Here is an 18,845-nt window from a genome sequence, read left to right on the forward strand (position 1 = left end):
AAACCACAATAGTCCAGAAAAAGACTACACACAATTGATTTTCAATAAACGTACTAACTTGAGTTAATTGAGAAAGTAAACTCTTGTCTACGGCCATACCACCCTGAACGCGCCCGATCTCGTCTGATCTCGGAAGCTAAGCAGGGTCGGGCCTGGTTAGTACTTGGATGGGAGAAAGTAAACTCTTCCCAACAATTGGTCCTGAATCAACCAGATACCCATATGGGAAAAAACTGGTCCTGAATCAACCAAATATCCATATGGGAAAAAACGCATCTCAACTCTTACTTCATGAAAGTCGACACAAAATACATAAATGTAAAACCAAAACCTGCAAAACTTCTAGAAAAAAACAGGATAAAATCTACACAAACGTTTGTGGATGAAGTCTTAGATGGCTTCCCAGCAAGCCATCTACAGGAAAAAATGGTCATTTGGACTTCATGAAAGTTGAAATCTTTTGCTCTTGAAATGACACTGTTACGAGAGTGTGGGAAGGCAAGCTGCAGGCTGGGAAAAAATGTTTGCAACTCCTTCATCAGACAAAGGATTCATATCCAGAATACACAAACATCTGGATAATGAGACTCAGGTCAAAAAACCACTGGTAAAGGTGTGAACAGATCCTTCACAAAAGAATTCAAATGGCCAATCAGTGCATGTAAACATGTTCTGTGTCATTAGTCATCACAGATGAGCAAACTGAAGTGACAGTGACGTGATGCTGCACACCCATTATGGACCCATAAAAGACAGTTCCTCTGTTGGGGAGGATGTGGTGCAGCTGGAATGTCCTGTCATGGTGGTGGGGATATAAAATGGTACAGCTACTTTGGAAAACAATTTGGCGACTTCTTAAAAGTTAAGGATTTATTTACCTTAAGACCCAGTCATTCTACTGCTAGGTATTTACCTGGAGAATCAAAAATACGTTCATATAAAGACTTGTACACGAATGGTCATAGCAACTTTATATTTTAATAGCCAGAAACTAGAAAGAACCTATCTTTTGATTGGCTTAAAATCTTATCAAAAAGTTGATAATTGTAAAAGTTTTGTTGCTAAGTGTGATTTTAGTGTGTTTTGCTCACTCTTATGTGGTTATAACTCTAATTTTATGTAATGATGGTTTGGCAGCTTCTCTAAAGTGGCATATATCTGTATTTAAACGTATAGAGGTGTTCTGTATTATATAAAAATTTGTTCATAAAGTTTAAAATTTGTAGAGAAGAAATCTGTTTATCAGATGCCCTGATTCCTGAAGATTATACTTGCCTGATAGCCATGGACATTAACATAACATTTTTCAGTCAGTCCCTCCAGCAGCCGTCATTCACTAAAATTCAGTTTGTAGTTTGTTTGGTTTTTAAAATCATTTTTACTGATAGTTTCTCCTGTAGTGTCCTTAGCTTCTGAATATGCTTATCTTTATATTTCTTTTATTTTCTCACAGAAAGTACTTCAGACTAGGAATTTAAACCTAATTAAGAGGACTGTATTAAGGATGCCCCTGCATGCTGTTATTCCATTGTTGCAAGAGGTAACTGAATATTCTTTTCATTTTAAGGTCCTTACACTGTGAATTAAAGAGAATCTGTATGGAGAAATGGATTTGCAGTATATAAGCAAGCAGAGTGTTTAGAGTAGATGATAGATCTATATAAATAAGATGGACGTAATCCATATTTTTTTCTGTGTATTTTTTTATTGAGATATAATTCACATATCATAAAATTCACCCCTTTGACGTGTACAATTCAGTGTTTTTTTAACATATTCACAGATTGTGTAGTTCTTACCAAAAAAAAAAAAAAAATCCTGTACCAGTTAGCCACTTCTCATTCTCCCTTACCCTCAGTTTCTGGCAACCACAAATTATTCTCTCGCCCTGGATTTGCCACTTCTGAACATTCATTCATATAAATCCTAGCCAGATTTTTTATCAGGTAATTACTCTTATTGTGGGAAGTATTCCTAGATTATGTTTGTTGAACATTGAAGAATTAGGAAATTTAGGAATTGTTTAGGAATAGTGATTTCCTAATAGTCTTTTCTATATTTTCTTTGTTCTTCTGGATGTTATGTATTGTGGGAATTGGTGCAGATTTGCTGCCTCTGACGTACTGTTGCTAATACTGTTTTTCTCCCCCTCAGCTTACAAAAAGATTGCAGGGACATCCTAATAGGTAAGATACTTAGGTGACTTAAATTGCTTTGATTTTATAAACATTTTAAAGGTGACTGTTAAAAACAGCAATTTCTGACAGCATGAAATTACATAGTGGGTAGCCCCAAATTCTAAGTAGGAAGACTCTTTAAGGGTCAGACATTGCTCTTCCTACTGACTTGAAGGATTCTTATTCCTAAGATTTTAGTATAGTTTTCTCCTTTCTTTTAGGAAACTCGTGTTTGGTGTTTTGTTTTATTATCAGGTCATTTAATGAATTAGTCTTAAGATGTCATCCTAATCATATATAAAATTGCCATTTGTAGAATTCTCCCAACCTAAGATATTATAAGGAAGTATTTTATATGACTGAATTTTGTGGGTCTTTCTTGTTAATAATCTGATGATTAAGTATATAAATAGGAAGTTGGTATGTCAAAGATCCTAAGCTTTAAGTGTAGTATTTTCGGTGCTACAGTATATAATAAAGTTTTTCTTTTAGTTTTCTTCCTCCTCATAGACTCCAGTAGTGTTTGGAGCTCACAAAGAAAAGCCAAATAATTCATCAGTTAGGCCGAGCTTATACATTTTTTTTGGTCTGTATTTGTCTGTTAATGTGGCATGGAAATCTTTTGCTATTTGTACCTGATAGTGAGTAGATGTTCGGGGTAAAATGCAAAGTCAGTTAAGCCCAGTTTACTGAGCCCATAATTACTGTCTGTTAATTATGAAGTAAAGTATGGGATTTATTCTTGAATTGTTTTAGAGGGAAGGGAGTTTTGTCCTCTTCCAGTCCATGTAACTCCCCCCTCACAGTCCCTCCAGAGATGAGTCTATTTCAGATCTCTGATAGAGTCTGAAGGGATGAGAAGTCAGTGGTTTATTTCGTAGTGTTGTTTTCACAGGATACAATTTATGGATCTTCACTTGGCCTAAATTCTTCTAATATTACAACTCAGTTGTACTTAATTTTGAATTTGTGAATATTTGTTTACTTGGGTTTTTTTTTTTCTTTTTTTCAGTGCTGTTTTAATGGTTCAGTGGCTAAAATGTGTGTTAACGGTCCATGCATCCTACCTATCCACAGTAAGTCGTCAGCTGTAGTTGGCTTTGATAAAGATTATAAACTGAGGGGTTAATAGAACCATCCTCTCTCCAACTGCTCTTCAGCCATGAGCTGCTGCTTTTAAAGATTTTATTTTTCCCCAGGTGTGTGGTGTAGTAATGTCCATTGTTGCCTTTTGTAAATTGGCCTCTTTTTTTGCCCTGGGTTTTAAAAGTAATATATATTCTGTAGAGAGCTTTGAAAAAATACAGAAAGGAGAAAAGTAACATGCTGGCTTATTATATTAGCCTTTAGATGTAGTTTTCTATGTATGTAACCTGTTTCACAAAATTATTTTTTACATTGCATGTATCTCTCCCCTGTCCTACCTTGTCCCAGGACAATAACAAATAGCTTGTGGTAAAAATGAAATTAAATATTTAATACATGTCATTTTGTAGGACTGCTGTAAGCTCTTGATTATCTATGCAAATGGGAAGCATGGAACATAAAATCTTAAAGCAACACCAGAAAAAACCAATTTTATGTCATAATATGAATTGTGTTCTTTGCCACATCATCAAATCAGTTATATTTTAAGCTAGAAATAAAATTATCCAATTTACTTTTTTCTTTAATTTTATTATTTAGTGCCATGTAATAGGTTTTCTTAAGAAAATTCTTAATTTTACTCTTCCTTTAAACAATTGTTTTCAATGTTTGTTTATTTTTGTGTGTGAGAGAGCACGAATGAGTAGGGGAGGGGCAGAGAGAGTGAGAGAGAATCTGAAGCAGTCTCCAGTCTCCAGGCTCCTAGCTGTCAGTGCAGAGCCCGGCGCAAGGCTCGAACTCATGAACTGTGACATCATGACCTGAGCCAAAGCTGGACACTTAACTGAGCCACCCAGGCGCCCCTATTCTTACTTTCTTAACACAGTGTCATCCAACTTCGCCTGGTCCCTTGTCCCTTGTTCTGTCTCAGGCTCCTTTCCCCCTTCATTAGTTTGAAATCGGAGAAACGATTGGATAACCAGCAGTGTGTTCTTTGTGTCTGGGGAGAATTCGCCAGGATGTTGGAATGTGGGGAGGTACGCTGTTGGGTTTCCCAGGTTGCAGAATCTTGGGAGGGCAGTTGAGGGCAGTGGTGAGTAGAGTGGCTGATTGGCATCTGATGGGCAGGCACAGAGTCCCACAAGCTTCAAGACTTGGGACTGTGGCTGGTAAACCGGGCAGCACTTATTTTGTGACCTCATTTACTTGTGTAGAAGTGAAAAGAGCCCTAGGAGGCCTTGTAGTGAAATTCATTCCCGAATCAACCCCTAAGGTTGAACTGCTGGAGTAGTAGTTGTGTAATGTTCACAGTCATGGCAAAACAGACCAAAGAAGCGTGGTATAGAGAGGACTCGAGAGTTCTCTCACCTCAGAAAACAGTGGTTTTCCTTCTACATTTCCTTCCTTTCCTCCTTCCTTATCAGGTATCTTTACCTTCTTTAAGCCGAGGGACTGTGCTAGGCATGGGGCTTAAGTAATGGACAAGACACTCAGATACCCATATTCCTGGAACTTACCTTCTGAATAGGGACAAATAAGAGATTATGGTAATTGGAATGTGATCATGTTAAACTTTGTTTTATTCTTTTTGTGTCTGTTTGCTATTTAACATGTAAATGAAATACTCTTATTTATGCTAGATTGTCAGTGATAGGAGGACAAGTAAAGGCTAATTAAAGGGCAGAGTAGGGTCTATTTTTTGTTCCTGTGGAGGGACAATTTAATCCGTGCTTTAATTCCTTAAGCATGGTTCATAGGATTCATTAATAGGGAGTATGTTTGAAATACGATAAGGTCAGCTTCGTACTGTGTTGCTCTGTTGTGCTGGCCTCTGGTCTCTGGAAACTGGGAAGAGCTTCCTTCAACTTGCTCTGAGGACTTATGGTAGAAGTAGATAATGTGATACTGTCAGAGTAAGTTTCAGAGGAAAGTCCTCTTTATCCCAGAGATATATGGTGGGGATGTATATATTTTTTAATGTTTGTTTATTTTTGAGAGAGACAGAGTGCAAGCAGGGGAGGGGCAGAGAGAGAGGGAGACACAGAATCTGAAGCGGCGTCTAGGTTCTGAGCTATCAGCACAGAGCCCGATGTGAGGCTTGAACTCCTGAACCATGAGATCATGACCTGAGCTGAAGTCTGATGCCCAGTCTACTGAGCCACCCAGGCACCCCGGGGATATATCTATTTTTTATTCAGTGTCTCATTTGTATTGACCTTCTCTAAAACCTCATGATCAGCACAAAGAACAGCACCCTCCCCTGCTTTTTCTTGAACTACCTTGCAGTTTCTTCTGACCCTGTATCATTACTTAACAAAATCCATTGTTTTTTTTTGCCATTAGGACATTGAAGGCCTACAAAAATCTGAGATGTTGTTAGGCTGTGTCCCAAGCAGACACTGCCACTGGATGTGCAACCAGATACTTGGGGGGCAGTGGCTGAATACTTGGGTGTGTCTGAGCATGATTTGTATGTTTGTTATTTATACTTTGTCATGATGGTATGACATCATCTTTTTTCCCTCCCTAGTTGCCTGATCTGGTACCCCAGCTGGGGACACTATACCAGTTAATGGAAAGCAGAGTAAAAACTTTTCAGAAACTCTCCCACCTTCATGGAAAGCTTATTCTTCTGATTACTCAAGTGAGTAAATCAAATTGTTTTGTGCTAAACTTTGGATGTGATAGGAATACAGGGAGGAATTGAAAGCCGTGTGTTTCAGCAAGAAATTGATAAATGTTAATAACTTGGAGATGTTATGTATTCGATCGTAAGTAAACCTAATTGTGCCTGTTTTCCGGAGGGGTTCTCATTATCCTATTTCAGTTGTTAAAATGCTTAGGACAGTTGTGCTATGAACAACAAGTTCCAGGCACAGAAAGAAATTCTGATCACCGTACAGGGTTTTTCAACTTTTACAGAGTAATTCTTTATCGTATTTGGCAAATTTGCTCTTTGCTCTGTATTTGACCTGTATCGTATTAAGGCCGTCCACCGTAGTGGTTGAGGGCAAGTTTACTGTGAGGAAGGTGGAGTGTGGTGGGGGTTGCGATACTTGAAATAACCGTGTACTCTGTTTCATGATAAAACCGTATTGTCTTTCAGGTCACAGCTTCAGAGAAATCAAAGGGAATGACTTGTCCTGAGCAAAAGGCAAAATTGGTATATGAGGAAGGTAAGGTTTGGGGGCAGTGTAGAATTTAGAATTGGAACATTCATCTTTTAACTTTGAATTCTGTTATCTTATTTTAAAGAACATGAATGTGAATAAGATCATGCTTGGCACACCTTCTGTGGCAAAATACGATCAAATAAGAAAAGAGAAGGCACAAATACAATAGAGTAACAAAAAAGGGCATTAGGTATGGAAGATATGAACAGAAGTAGAACACTGTGAACAAACTTTAGGCCAGCACATTATGACCCTAGATGACAATAGGTAATTTCTTAGGAAACATTAATGACCACAGTTGACTAAATAAAAAGAACTAGAAACCTTGAATAAGCTGATGGCCCTAAAATTGGTTTAATCAAAACATTTGCTTAAAGATGCCAGGCATAGAGTTTTTATAGGTGAATTTTGATCAGTCTTTCAAGGAATAAGTCATTTTTGTTACAAACAATTTTGGCATTTTATGAGTCAAAACCAGATAAGGATATTAAGAAAACAACATTTTAGACCATCTTCAAGTATCCTGAGTAGCAGATTATAGAAGTGCTTAACTAAAATACCAAGTAGAATTTATTTAAAGATTGTAAGACAATTTAGCATCAAGGGTTTATTAATGTAGTTACTACATTAACCGATTAATAGAACACTATATACGAATAGATCTAGAATTCTAGAAAAAGAATTCCATAAAATTCAGTCTTTATGTCATTATTGATAATCTAAGCAACCTACAAATTTAAAGGAATTCTCTTAATCTGTATCAAGTCAGAGTTTGGAAGCATTCCCATAAAGTCAGGAACTAGACAATAATGTACTTTTTATTGCTTCTGGATATCCTGCCTAGTACTGTATGAAAGAAGTGAATTCTAGAACATTGGACTTGGCAGTTGTTAACCATCACAACTTAGAAAATGCAGCAGAATCTACAGTTATACCATCATGAATGAGATAAGGAAGTAAGTTTACTGGATATCAAGATCAGCAAAAAGGAATCGGAATCAGTAGCATTATTATGTTCCAGTAACATATTTATTGTGTGTCTACTAACATGTGTCCCAGTCAGGAAATCTATTAGGAAAAAGATCTCATTCATAGCAGCAATCAAAACTATGAAGTCCCTAGAAATATATCTAAAAAATGAAACAAACCTTTATATAGAGAAAATTACAGAACATAACTGAAGGACATAAAAGCATACCTGAATTAATTAGACTTCATGTGCATTTTTCCAAATTTTATTGAGATACAATTTACCCATGACATTATATTTTTGTAGGTGTGCAACATAAATATTTGATATATGTATGTATTACGAAATGGCCACCATAATATATTTAATTAACATCCATCACCATAGTTGCATTTTTCCCCCCTAACAATGAGAACTTTTTTTATTCTCTTAGCAGCTTTCAAATAAACCGTACAGTATTGTTAACTGTGGTCACCATGCTGTACATTATATCCGCAGGACTTCTTTATCTTCTAACTGGAAGCTTGTATCTTTTAATTTTCACTCATTTCTCCCTACCCTCCATTCCCCATGTCTGGCAACCACCGGTCTCTTCTCTGTAAGTTTTGTGTTGTTTAGATTGCACGCATAAGTGAGATCAATACAGTATTTATTTTTCTCTGTCAGACTTACTGAACTTAGCCCAGTACCCTCAAGGTCTATCCATGTTGTCATAAATGGGATGATTTCCTTTTTTAAAAAGCTGAATGAGGGGCGCCTGGGTGGCGCAGTCGGTTAAGCGTCCGACTTCAGCCAGGTCACGATCTCGCGGTCTGTGAGTTCAAGCCCCGCGTCAAGCTCTGGGCTGATGGCTCGGAGCCTGGAGCCTGTTTCTGATTCTGTGTCTCCCTCTCTCTCTGCCCCTCCCCGTTCATGCTCTGTCTCTCTCTGTCCCAAAAATAAAAATAAAAAACGTTGAAAAAAAAATTAAAAAAAAAAAAAAAAGCTGAATGATATTTAATAGCTGAGTTCAGTGGCTGAATGTATACCACATTTTTTTTAAACATCCATCCATTCCATCAGTGGACTCTTAGGTTGTTTCCGTGTCTTGGCTGTTGTAAATAATGCTGCAGTGAACATGGGGGTGCAGGTATCTCTTTGAGATCCTGACTTTGTTTCCTTCGACATCTACCCAGCAGCATAATTGATGGGTCATCTGGTAGTTTTATTGTTAATTTCTTGGAGAGCCTCCATACTGTTTTCAGTAATGCCAGTACCAATTTGCATTTCTACCAATAGTGCATGAGGGTTTCCTTTTCTCCACATCCTTGGCTTAAGTTTTTAAGGATGGATTTTGTTAAGGTTTTGGTACTTTGTCCTACTCAGTGAGATCTTGGTGGAATAAAACAATAAATGTACTTTTCTGCAAATAAGAGTATTAACTTAATGTTACTTCTTAGGTGGATGATAGCTGAATATATTTCTAAAAGTACATTCAGGAATCTGATTCTATTTAGTTTTTAGGGCTCTGCCCTCTGCTTGTTGATTACAAACTTAAGGCTGGGTTTTCTCCTTGTAGAGTCTTCTGAAGAGGAGTCAGATGATGAAATAGAGAAGGATTCTGATGTGAGTGATTTGTTTCCTGTTACATAAATCTGCTTTTATATCCTTGTGTTCTGTAAGAACGAGGACTTAATGAATGCTTTCCTTTTTTAATATATTTCTACCAGGATAATTGGGATGAAGATGAGGAAGATAAAGAAAGTGAAAAAGATGAGGATGTTGATGAAGAGGAGGAAGAGGAAGAGGAAGATGCTGAAGAAAAAGACGAGGAAAATGGTGAGGACAGAGATGTGGCAAGTGAGAAGGAATTAAATGGAGATTCTGATTTAGATCCTGAAAATGAAAGTGAAGAAGAATGAAGATGGAAAAGAAGCCAATGGAACTATGTAATCTCTGGCTCACCTTGCCCAGTGCTGCCGAGTTCTCCTGGGAGGGTTGTCTCTGGGACGGATGCCAAGGACCGTTGCACATTTCCAAGTTCCTCATGGTGGTTCCCATGCCATCTTGCTGTCCTGAGCGCCCCAGACTTAGCTGTGTAAATAAGAGTGTTTCATTCAAATGTTAATAAACTTTACACAGTAAATAGACACATTTTCTGCAATGTACTGACATGAGTGTCCAATATATGGTATATTTTTATAATATAATATCCTAGTATGGTTGGTTATACCAAGAATTGACAGGAGTGAAGATGAAGACCTTCCCCTTGTAGGGTTTCAAGAACTGGACTTTGTCAAGGAGTCAGCTCTTATCTCAGGTCGGTATCTCTCGTCAAATCCAGATATGAAGCAGCACTAGTGAAAACAATTTTTAATTTGGTACATTTTCATAAAATATGAAGGGATGACTAAAGATTCATAGTAAAAACGGTTGCGATTTTAAAAATTAAATATCAGTTTCCCTAGCTTGTCTGTGAATGGTGGTGATCTGATTTGAGTCAGGCTGAATATTTGGAGTGCTTCCCCTAAACAGCCATTTATTTTTTAATCTGTCATGTGGAATATTTTTTTAAAACACACAAAAAATTATGGTAATTAAAAAAACTAAAGAATTAGCCATATTAAGGATTTTTCTTGACTGCAAGTTGCCTGTAAAGAATCATCAGTGTATAGATTTAGAAGTATCCATTACTTGCAACTTTTTAAAAAATTCAGTTATAGCTGCTTTTGAAGAGGTTTTCACTTTTATTTAAATTACTAATGGATCAAAGAACAATTGTTTATTTTTTTCTCTTTGGTTTTAGATATTAATGATAACCTTGTTGGAATTTTTTTCCAAAGAAAATATTTTTATAATTCAGTAATTTAATGTTTTCCTTCCTTTTCATTACCCACTCTTGGCAGTGTTAGGGTATCTGTTTACCTTTAAAATAATAAATCTGACTCAAGATTTTTTTATGTATGTATAAATAAGTATTTTGGTGTGCAACAAAAGCCTTTTCAAATTATCAGTACTTTTTTTTTTTTTTTTTTTTTTAATTTTAAAGAATGAGCCAGTATTTGTTTAGTGCTCTCTAGGGAACATGCAGATGGGAGCTCAACTCTGAGGGAGGGCTGGGGAGATGGGTTTATTTTTACCACCTGTGAATATGTAAAACACAAAACCATGATCTCTGAGGGACTTTTTAACACCAGTGGCAGGACAAGAGATTTCTGCGCTCAACTAATGGAGCCGGAGCCATATAGGTATCTGGGGAAACAAGTTTGAGCCAGCTGCTGGTGTAATGTACAGTTATATTTGTCTATAAATGGAACTGTTTATGGCAATTTAATACCATTCTCTTTGTAAAGTGAATAAATATTCATCTTTACCCAGTCTTGTCTTGTGGTGTATGTAGAGGAACACAGCCACCTATTTGGGCTTGTGTGAAGGTTTCAAGAAAGTGATCCTACTCCGCCAGCGTTAATAGGTACACTCTCAGGGTTTGTTGGAAAACCTGGAATTTGTAACGAAGTGAAAGAACCAGGAACTTTGAATTGGGATGCAGCCCCGCTGGCTGAGTCGTGCTCCCACAGCCCGAGGCTACAGTGGTGGTCGTGGTTTCCCTGCACCTGACTCTCCCGGGAGAAGTAAAGGACCACGTGTGTAGTGATTGCTTACTAATTATTGTTGGGGTTAGACAAATCCGGGGCTTAATTAGGCTTGTTTCAAAGACGTTTCTAGTTTCATGGTGTTTTTCACCATTGTCGTTCCACTCCTAATCCAGGGCAACCGCGTTGTGTGTGTGTGGTGTCGTCTTTTCTGAGATTAATTTTTCCTCCCAACCTTTTATTTTGAAAAGTTAACCCTACATTCATGATCAAGGATTAACACATTGTATTTGGTTGTGGTTACTGCTCTGTTAATCCAGAATATCCCCCTTTGTGTGTGTGTGTCATGATTTTGATATTTAAATGATACCCATAAATAAGGCTGTGTTGGAGAAATGTTTTACCATCTGGATTCGTCTGATTGTTTCCTTGTGGTTAGATTCTGGTTTAAATGTTTTTGGCAAGAATACTAAATAGGTAGGGGTATCAGATTAATTTGTAAAGAAGTCTTTGGGTGTAGATGAATATACAGAGTATATGTTTTGATGTAAGTAGGTATCAAACTTAGGTTTGGAACTTTTGAAGTTTTAGTGCAGCGGGGCTCTTGGGGCGCAGAAGTGAAATCGTGGCAGTGAGAACACTGGGTATATTGATATAAGGCTGTTCCCTATGGAAATTAACTCTCAGCATTCTACATTCATTCATTCAACAAATACTGATTGATTGTGCCTACTCTGTGCCAGGGATTATGTAGTTGCTTGGCATACATCACTGAATTCTGTCCTGAGAAGCTGTGTTCTACCAGAGAGATAGGCAAACACAATGTGTAAGAGCAAGTAATGTAGTACGTTAGATGGTGACTTAATGGGGGGGGAGTTGGGGGTGGGAGAGCGTAGGCTGCAGAATTAAATACATGATCAGGGTAGGGTTTGTTGAGAAGGTGAGGTTTGAATATAGACTAGGAGGGGTGAGGGAGTTAGCAAGTGGGTATCTGGGGAAGAGTGTTGTAGGTGAGGAAACTGCCTGAGCAAAAGCCCTGTGGCCAGCACCTGCCTGTGATTGTGTTGCAGCAAGATGGTCAATGAGACAGGGAGAGTACATCAAGAGGTTAGCAGAGGTAAGGAGCAGTCAGGTTTCATAGGGCCTTGCAGGCCATTGTTGGGAGTGGTTGTGCTCTCACTGATAAAGTTGCAGTGTTTGGGCAGAGGAGTGCTGTCTGGCTTATGTGTTGAGAATTTTGTATCATTCTGGTGCTATGTTGAGAAATCGAAAAGTTGTATTCTAATAGGCAGAGACCAGGAGGATGCTTTGGCAGTAATCCAAGTGAGAGATGATGGTGACTTAGACCATTGTGGTAGTCTGGGTTTGGTTGGTTTCTGGGATTGTTTTAAAATCAGAGCTAATTGGATTTCTTGTGAGGTATGAGAGAGGATGAGTCACGGAAGACTCCCCAGTGTTTTTTGCTGGAGCACCTGGATGATGCTATGGGCAGAGCAAGTTTAGAAAAGTAAATCAGGAATTGAGTTTTGGACATGTTGAGTTCTAGATGTGTAATTAGGAAGGCACATACCTACCCAGTTGACTTGGCGAAAGTGAGATGGAGGTGGAGGTTTGGTATTGACATGTATGTGACAGTTAAGCCACAAGACTGCGTGAGCTTCCCATAGAGCGCTTGGACATAGGAAGAGCACCCAGGCCTGGGGCTTCAGGTTCCGAGTACGAGAAGAGAAACTTCAAGGAACGCATCCAAGAAAGCGTGACCATGGAGTAGGAGGGGCTGATGTTTATTTACTCTTCATTCTCTTGAAATCTGAATTCATGACAACCTTCAGCTGTGATTCTTTCTACTGTAGGTGATATTACTGGTGTGTCCTCCCAGGCCATGGTGTTTTTTACGATGCCCTTCATGACCATTTGTTGATCCCTTCTTTGAAGGCAACTCAGGTGTACAATTTTTTTTTAAGGAAGGAAATACATTTTTTTTTTAAGTTTGTTGATTTATTTTGAGAGAGAGAGCATGATTGGGGCGGGGTGGAGAGAAAATCCCAAGCAGGCTCCACACTGCCAGGACAGAGCCCCACAATAGGCAGGGAGGGGCTCAAACTCACGAACTGTGAGATCATGATCTGAGCCAAAATTGAGTTGGACGCTTAACCAACTGAGCCACCCAGGTGCCCCTAAGATTTTATTTATCTTTATTTATTAAAAAAATTTTTTTTTTTTTACATTTATTCATTTTTGAGAGACCGAGCACAAGCCGGGGAGGGGCAGAGACAGAGGGAGACACAGAATCCAAAGCAGGCTCCAGGCTCTGAACCGTTAACACAGAGCCCAACGCGGGGCTTGAACCCACGAACCGTGAGATCATGACCTGAGCTGAAGTCGGACGCTTAACTGACTGAGCCACCCAGGCGCCCCCTCGGCCTCCCCCCCCCCCCCCCCCCCCCCCGCAAACTTGCTTTTTAATATAATGTGTTCTTTACCTTTACGGCACCTCAGCACTGTCCTTTGTGCTAAACCATTTTGTGTCCACAATTTGTATACCGGATCAGAAAATGTAGAATGAGAGTGTGGCCCTGTAGACAGATTAGCAGGCACAGTCTGGCACAAGTGTGGGATAGATGGTATTCTGTCTCTTCTGTACAATGCTGGCTGACTGGCTGTGAGAAGACCAGATTGAGCGTACTTCGCAAGTACTTTGTGGATAGTTTTTGATAGGAAGGTAGTTCTGAGAAGAACAAGGCAATTATAAATGCATGCGAGGAATGTCAAATGAAAAACCCCGAAGTTGAAAATCACCACTTTAAAAGTTGCCTGGCATATTCTTTGTAGGTAATGATCACTCAAAGGGGGAGGAAATAACTATACGTAACTGGCCGCTGAAGTGGAGGGATTTCCTGATGGAAGTAAGTAGGTATGAAAGCATTTTGTTAGACCCTTGGCCCCACCGTAGTGTGTTTTGTTCCAGTTAGAAAGAGGCGAAGGGGCATGGTGGTGCCTGGCCTTCTGCAATCCCTGAAGACTGAGGCCATGTGGCAGCCAGCTGCCTTAGCTGGCCCTGTGTGGTCACGATGTTGCAAAACTGGGCCAAAGCTTCGCAGGTTCAGAAACTAATTGCCTTTGTCCTTAGAAGTGATGCAATTTCGGGGCGCCTGGGTGGCTCAGTCGGTTAAGCGTCCAACTTCGGCTCAGGTCACGATCTCGCGGTATGTGAGTTCGAGCCCCGCGTCGGGCTCTGTGCTGACAGCTCAGAGCCTGGAGCCTGTTTCAGATTCTGTGTCTCCCTCTCTCTCTGACCCTCCCCCGTTCATGCTCTGTCTCTCTCTGTCTCAAAAATAAATAAGTGTTAAAAAATTAAAAAAAAAAAAAGTGATGCAATTTCGTGAAGTGAAAGAGTTAACAAGGCTTCTAGGAAAGATTGGTATTTAAATGGTGTATTTACAGTGAGAAGCATATCTCTCAAGCAGAGTAGCGTGTTCAAGTTTGGTGGAGACCTGTCTTTCTGCACAGGAAAGCCACAGAGTAAGCTGGCTTTATAATTAGAAGATTGTCTTTGAACCAGAGTGTGAAATTGGAATAAGCAATGAATTGGATGGTTTTACTAGCTGGTGTAACGGGCAGTGTGCAGTCTATATTGTGAAGGGGTTGGAATTCTAGGCTTTCCTCACCTTGCTCTGGGCCCTTCACTTCATACTGATCCTGCTTTTAATGGGACAGTTACTGTGGTTGGAACGCAGGTGTTCTGGGCCTCCTCAGGCACCCACCCACTTAGGACAGCTGGTTAGGGTACATTCTAATAATTTAGTGGACAGCTTCCTCCTGACCATGGGCACCATCACCATGCAGTTACACCTAAGAAATAAACCTGCCATTTTCAGCCAAACTTTGACCTTGTTAAGTATTTTCAACCTAGCAAAGTCTGCCTCCCCTTCTTTATTGTGGTAAAATACACGTGGACGATTTTAACCGATTTGTTTTTCCTTTTCCCTTTTGTTTGTTTTTTGAGAGAAAGAGTGAGCGCACGAGTAGGGGAGCGGGGCAGAGGGAGAGAGAATCCCAAGCAGGCTCTACACTGTCAGTGCACAGTGAGATCATGAGATCAGGAACCCTGAGATCATGACCTGAGCTGAGATTAAGAGTCACGTAACAGACTGAGTCACCCAGGCACCCCTCCCACCCCCTTTTCTTTAATGTATTTTTAAACCCTATTGTTTTAAAAACAATGGCATCCATTGAGTAAATTTTGGAAAATACCAAAAAGCATAAGGAAGGAAAATAAAATTATATTAACAGATAACCGTTTATACTGTTTGGAGTATCCTTTAAATCTTTTTCTCTTTAAAAAAAAATAAAAATAAAAAAAAATAAATCTTTTTCTCTTTGCATGGGTGCGCACACATTTTTCTTAAGAAATTGGAATCCTAACATTTGTTCATTTTATTCTTTGTCACATTAATATTATTAATTACCCTTTGAAATAATGCTATCTGTGGTTTTTAGTATTCCATCATGTTCTACTTTAAATTTGTTGTAAGTAACGCTACAGTGAACATTTTGCCCACGTTTTGTATTTCTTTTTAAATGTATCCTTATGAGGTATTCTTAGGAATAGCGTTAGTTAATAAAATACATGAATATTCTCTTCAGACATGAAATTTGCTAAATCCTTTTCCAGAAAGGTTGTATTGATTTTTTTTTTTTTTTTTTTTTTTTTTTAAGACTCTTTCTTTCTTTAGACTTGCAAATTCAGGTCCTTGTCTTTGCTTAAAGGGATTGTCTTATTTATCTGTAAAGACTTTTTATTTATTAAAGATATTCATCCCTTGCCAAACATGCCACAGATATTTTCCCCCGACTTGCCTTTTCATTTTTTGTATGATACTATTTTCCTTTATGGTTTTCTTATTTTTAAGCTTAAAAAACCTTTCCCCTAGGAAGATACTCCTTGTATTTTGTTTTAGTCCTCTTTATCTCCCCTGCCCCCACATTTACCTTTCTAGTAACTGGTTGTGATTTATCAATCCATGTGAAATAAAGTTGGTTGTAACCACTATTTTTCCAAGTAGAAAAAATAAATGCTATAAAACATTAATACGTTGCATGGAGATGAGAGTGATTGTTTTAGAGGGGCATATATATGTTAGGTTGCAATCTAAAACATGTTTCTGTGGGTAAGACACTTGAAAGCTGCTGCTGTAATCCATTTTGAATTCTTTTCCGTGTATCTGTGAGACGGGGGAGGCTCTGATTTAGTTTTCCCTCCACACACACCAGTTTTCTCCACACTGTTGAATACTGTTAGCACTGGACTGAATTTGTGTCCTCCCCAAATTCGTATGTCGATCCCCTAATCCCCGATGTGATGGTATTTGGAGATGCAACCTTTGGGAGGTGATCAAGTCAGGAGAGTGCAGTTCTCATGGTGGGGTTCTTGCCTTTATATAGAAAACCCGAGAGAGCTTACTTCCTGTCTCTGCTCTCTCCATGTGAGCGTCCAACGAGAGGATGGCCATCCACCAACCAACCAGGAAGCAGGTTCTCACCAGGCACCAGATCTGCCGGCACCTTGATCTTGGGCTTCCCAGGCTTCAGAACTGTGAGAGAGAAATGTTTGCTGTCTAAGGCTCCCAGTCTGTGGTATTTGTCCAGCGGCCTGAGCAGACGAAGACTCTTTTTCTGGCCTGTAGATGTATGCTCATATGGCAGGTCTGGTTCATTGCCAACCATTCTATTCACTGTTCTCTTCTTTGTATCACTGCTACATTGGTGTGAACCAGTGTTGCTTTGCAATTAATTCATTTTTGTTGTTGGTATCTCTATACCTATGAATATTCCCTAAATATTTTTTCATTCTTCCATATTGTTAAGTAAATATTCTTTGGTTGTAAGAAACAAAAACTTGACTGGAGGCAGCTTAAGCAAAACAAACATATTACAACTTCAAAGAATCTCAGTGCACAGGCAGAACCAGCTGGCCCCTCAGGAAGGGATTACAGGTGGGAGGGGGAAGAACCGGCAACAGCTCCGAGCAGTCTCTTATCTTCTGCCCTCTGTCGCCTCTGTCCCCAAGTTTATGATGTTATAATCCAGCCACTGCTGACTCTCAGGAGAGCTGGATATTCTCTGCATCTCCAGATCCACTGTCCCGCTTTCTCCATCTGCTCCATGGCTAGGAGGCTGGCTTTTATAAACTGCATCAGCCCAGCTCCTGGGCTGGCAGCTGGTTGGGATCAGCCAATGGGCGGGACTGGCAGGGGTGGGAGGACAGGAGGGTCTTGTTTATTGGCCTGGGCTAGCTCTCCAGCTAGCCAGCTGGCCTTGGGGTGGCAGGGACTTAGCTCTGGCTAGAGTCCAGGAACAATCCCCCCTTTGCTCTTCTGTGGTTGCAGTTTGAAGTTCATTTTGCTTTCTTGCCTATCTTTCTCAATGCCTCACCCTCTCTGGCCAATTTCCCCTAACTCTGCCCACACCTTTGCAAGTAGCCCCTTTATGAAATTCTTCAAACACTATCAAAGTGTGTTACCTGTTTTCCCCTGGGAGCTTGAGCCAGTCCAAATTGCCGGTTCCTGGGAGAGCGTGGCTTCGTTTTGGTTCAGGTGTCACCACATCAATCACCCAGGCCTGGGCATGTCACATCACGGTAGTGAAGGGGGCAGTCTCCTGTCCAAAGTCAGGTTCATTGTGAACTGAGCTGTTGTATACCTCACAGAGAGTTAAAGCATTAACAAATTAAAAAACGTTTAAGTTGTGGTAAAATATACATAATATAAAATTTACCATTTTAACCAGTTCAGTGGCATTACTAAGTACATCCATGTTGTGCGCCCATCACCACCACCCATCTCCAGGACCTTTTCATCCTCTCAAATTGACACTCTTTACCCTCGGAACCCTAACTCCTCTCCCCTTCACCATAGCCCCTGGCAACCACTGTTGTCCCTTTTGCCTCTGAATCTGATCACTCCAGGTACTTCACTGAAAAAATAAATCTTAGACAAGTAATACAGAAATACATTCTTGTCAGAAAGGATGAAAACATTATATATAAGGCTGAACTAAATCTGCCCCCCACCTCGGATCCCCTTCCTCACCACTCGCGATGGTCACACACACAGGTGAGCATGGTTATTTTAGAGGCTGGGTTCTTCTGAAGCTTTTCCTATGCCTTTCTTTGCCTACATACATGTGCTCTTAGAAATTAAGTCATTTCTCCGTTTCTCACGTAAATGGTATACTGTATGTAGCATTCTGTAACTAGAACTCACTTTTTATTACCTGGCGCATGTTGGAAGACTTTCCAAGTTTGTAAGACGGAACTTCCTCATTCCTTAAAACTGCCTCAGGACCAGTTGGCCTGGCTTGGGGGTAGAGCAATAGAGTAAAAGAATTGATTCCATCATGGAATGTTATAACATTAAAATTTAGTTTTCCCATTGGATAGGAATATCATATGATGATGATTTTTTTTTTTTAATTGGGAAATGGTGGCTCTTGCTACTACATCTGCAGGTTGGGGTAATCGCATTGGAAGAAATGATCTAATTGTAGTTGAGGAGTGTGTGTGGCTGAACATTCCAGTTTGGGCGAAGTAAATAATTCGCCTGTTCTGGCACATCATATTCCTCAGGCTCTTACCTCATGGCTGAATGACTTTGTGTGTTTGTTTAGGACTCCAGTAGGATAGGGGAGGCACTGGGGTTCTGCATAGGTGGGAATCTTTTCATCGGGAAGGGTTTTTTCTGCCTTTCTTGTTTCACAGCTGGGTGCTCAGTGCTTTGCACACAGTTGCCTGGGATTGTGACTTATGGCACTTACAATTTAGGGGTGGGGATGAGTGGGGAGATACAGTTGAACAACTACTTAGAAA

At 39.7% G+C, this 18,845-nt stretch overlaps 1 protein-coding gene across 1 annotated transcript in view; it reads left to right on the top strand.

Annotated features, from left to right (window-relative positions):
- Positions 1-10,758, top strand: part of WDR43 (WD repeat domain 43) — a 47,359-nt gene extending 36,601 nt beyond the window's left edge. Inside the window, exons 12-18 of the mRNA XM_058682924.1 lie at positions 1,454-1,540; positions 2,155-2,186; positions 3,190-3,253; positions 5,794-5,907; positions 6,370-6,439; positions 8,965-9,011; positions 9,116-10,758. Of these exons, the coding sequence (XP_058538907.1) occupies positions 1,454-1,540; positions 2,155-2,186; positions 3,190-3,253; positions 5,794-5,907; positions 6,370-6,439; positions 8,965-9,011; positions 9,116-9,307 (606 nt within the window). The 3' untranslated portion in view covers positions 9,308-10,758. The remainder of the gene's footprint in view (positions 1-1,453; positions 1,541-2,154; positions 2,187-3,189; positions 3,254-5,793; positions 5,908-6,369; positions 6,440-8,964; positions 9,012-9,115) is intronic.
- Positions 10,759-18,845: the final 8,087 nt, after the last annotated feature.

This window comes from Neofelis nebulosa, chromosome 9 (assembly GCF_028018385.1).
Source record: "Neofelis nebulosa isolate mNeoNeb1 chromosome 9, mNeoNeb1.pri, whole genome shotgun sequence".
Taxonomy (NCBI): domain Eukaryota; kingdom Metazoa; phylum Chordata; class Mammalia; order Carnivora; family Felidae; genus Neofelis; species Neofelis nebulosa.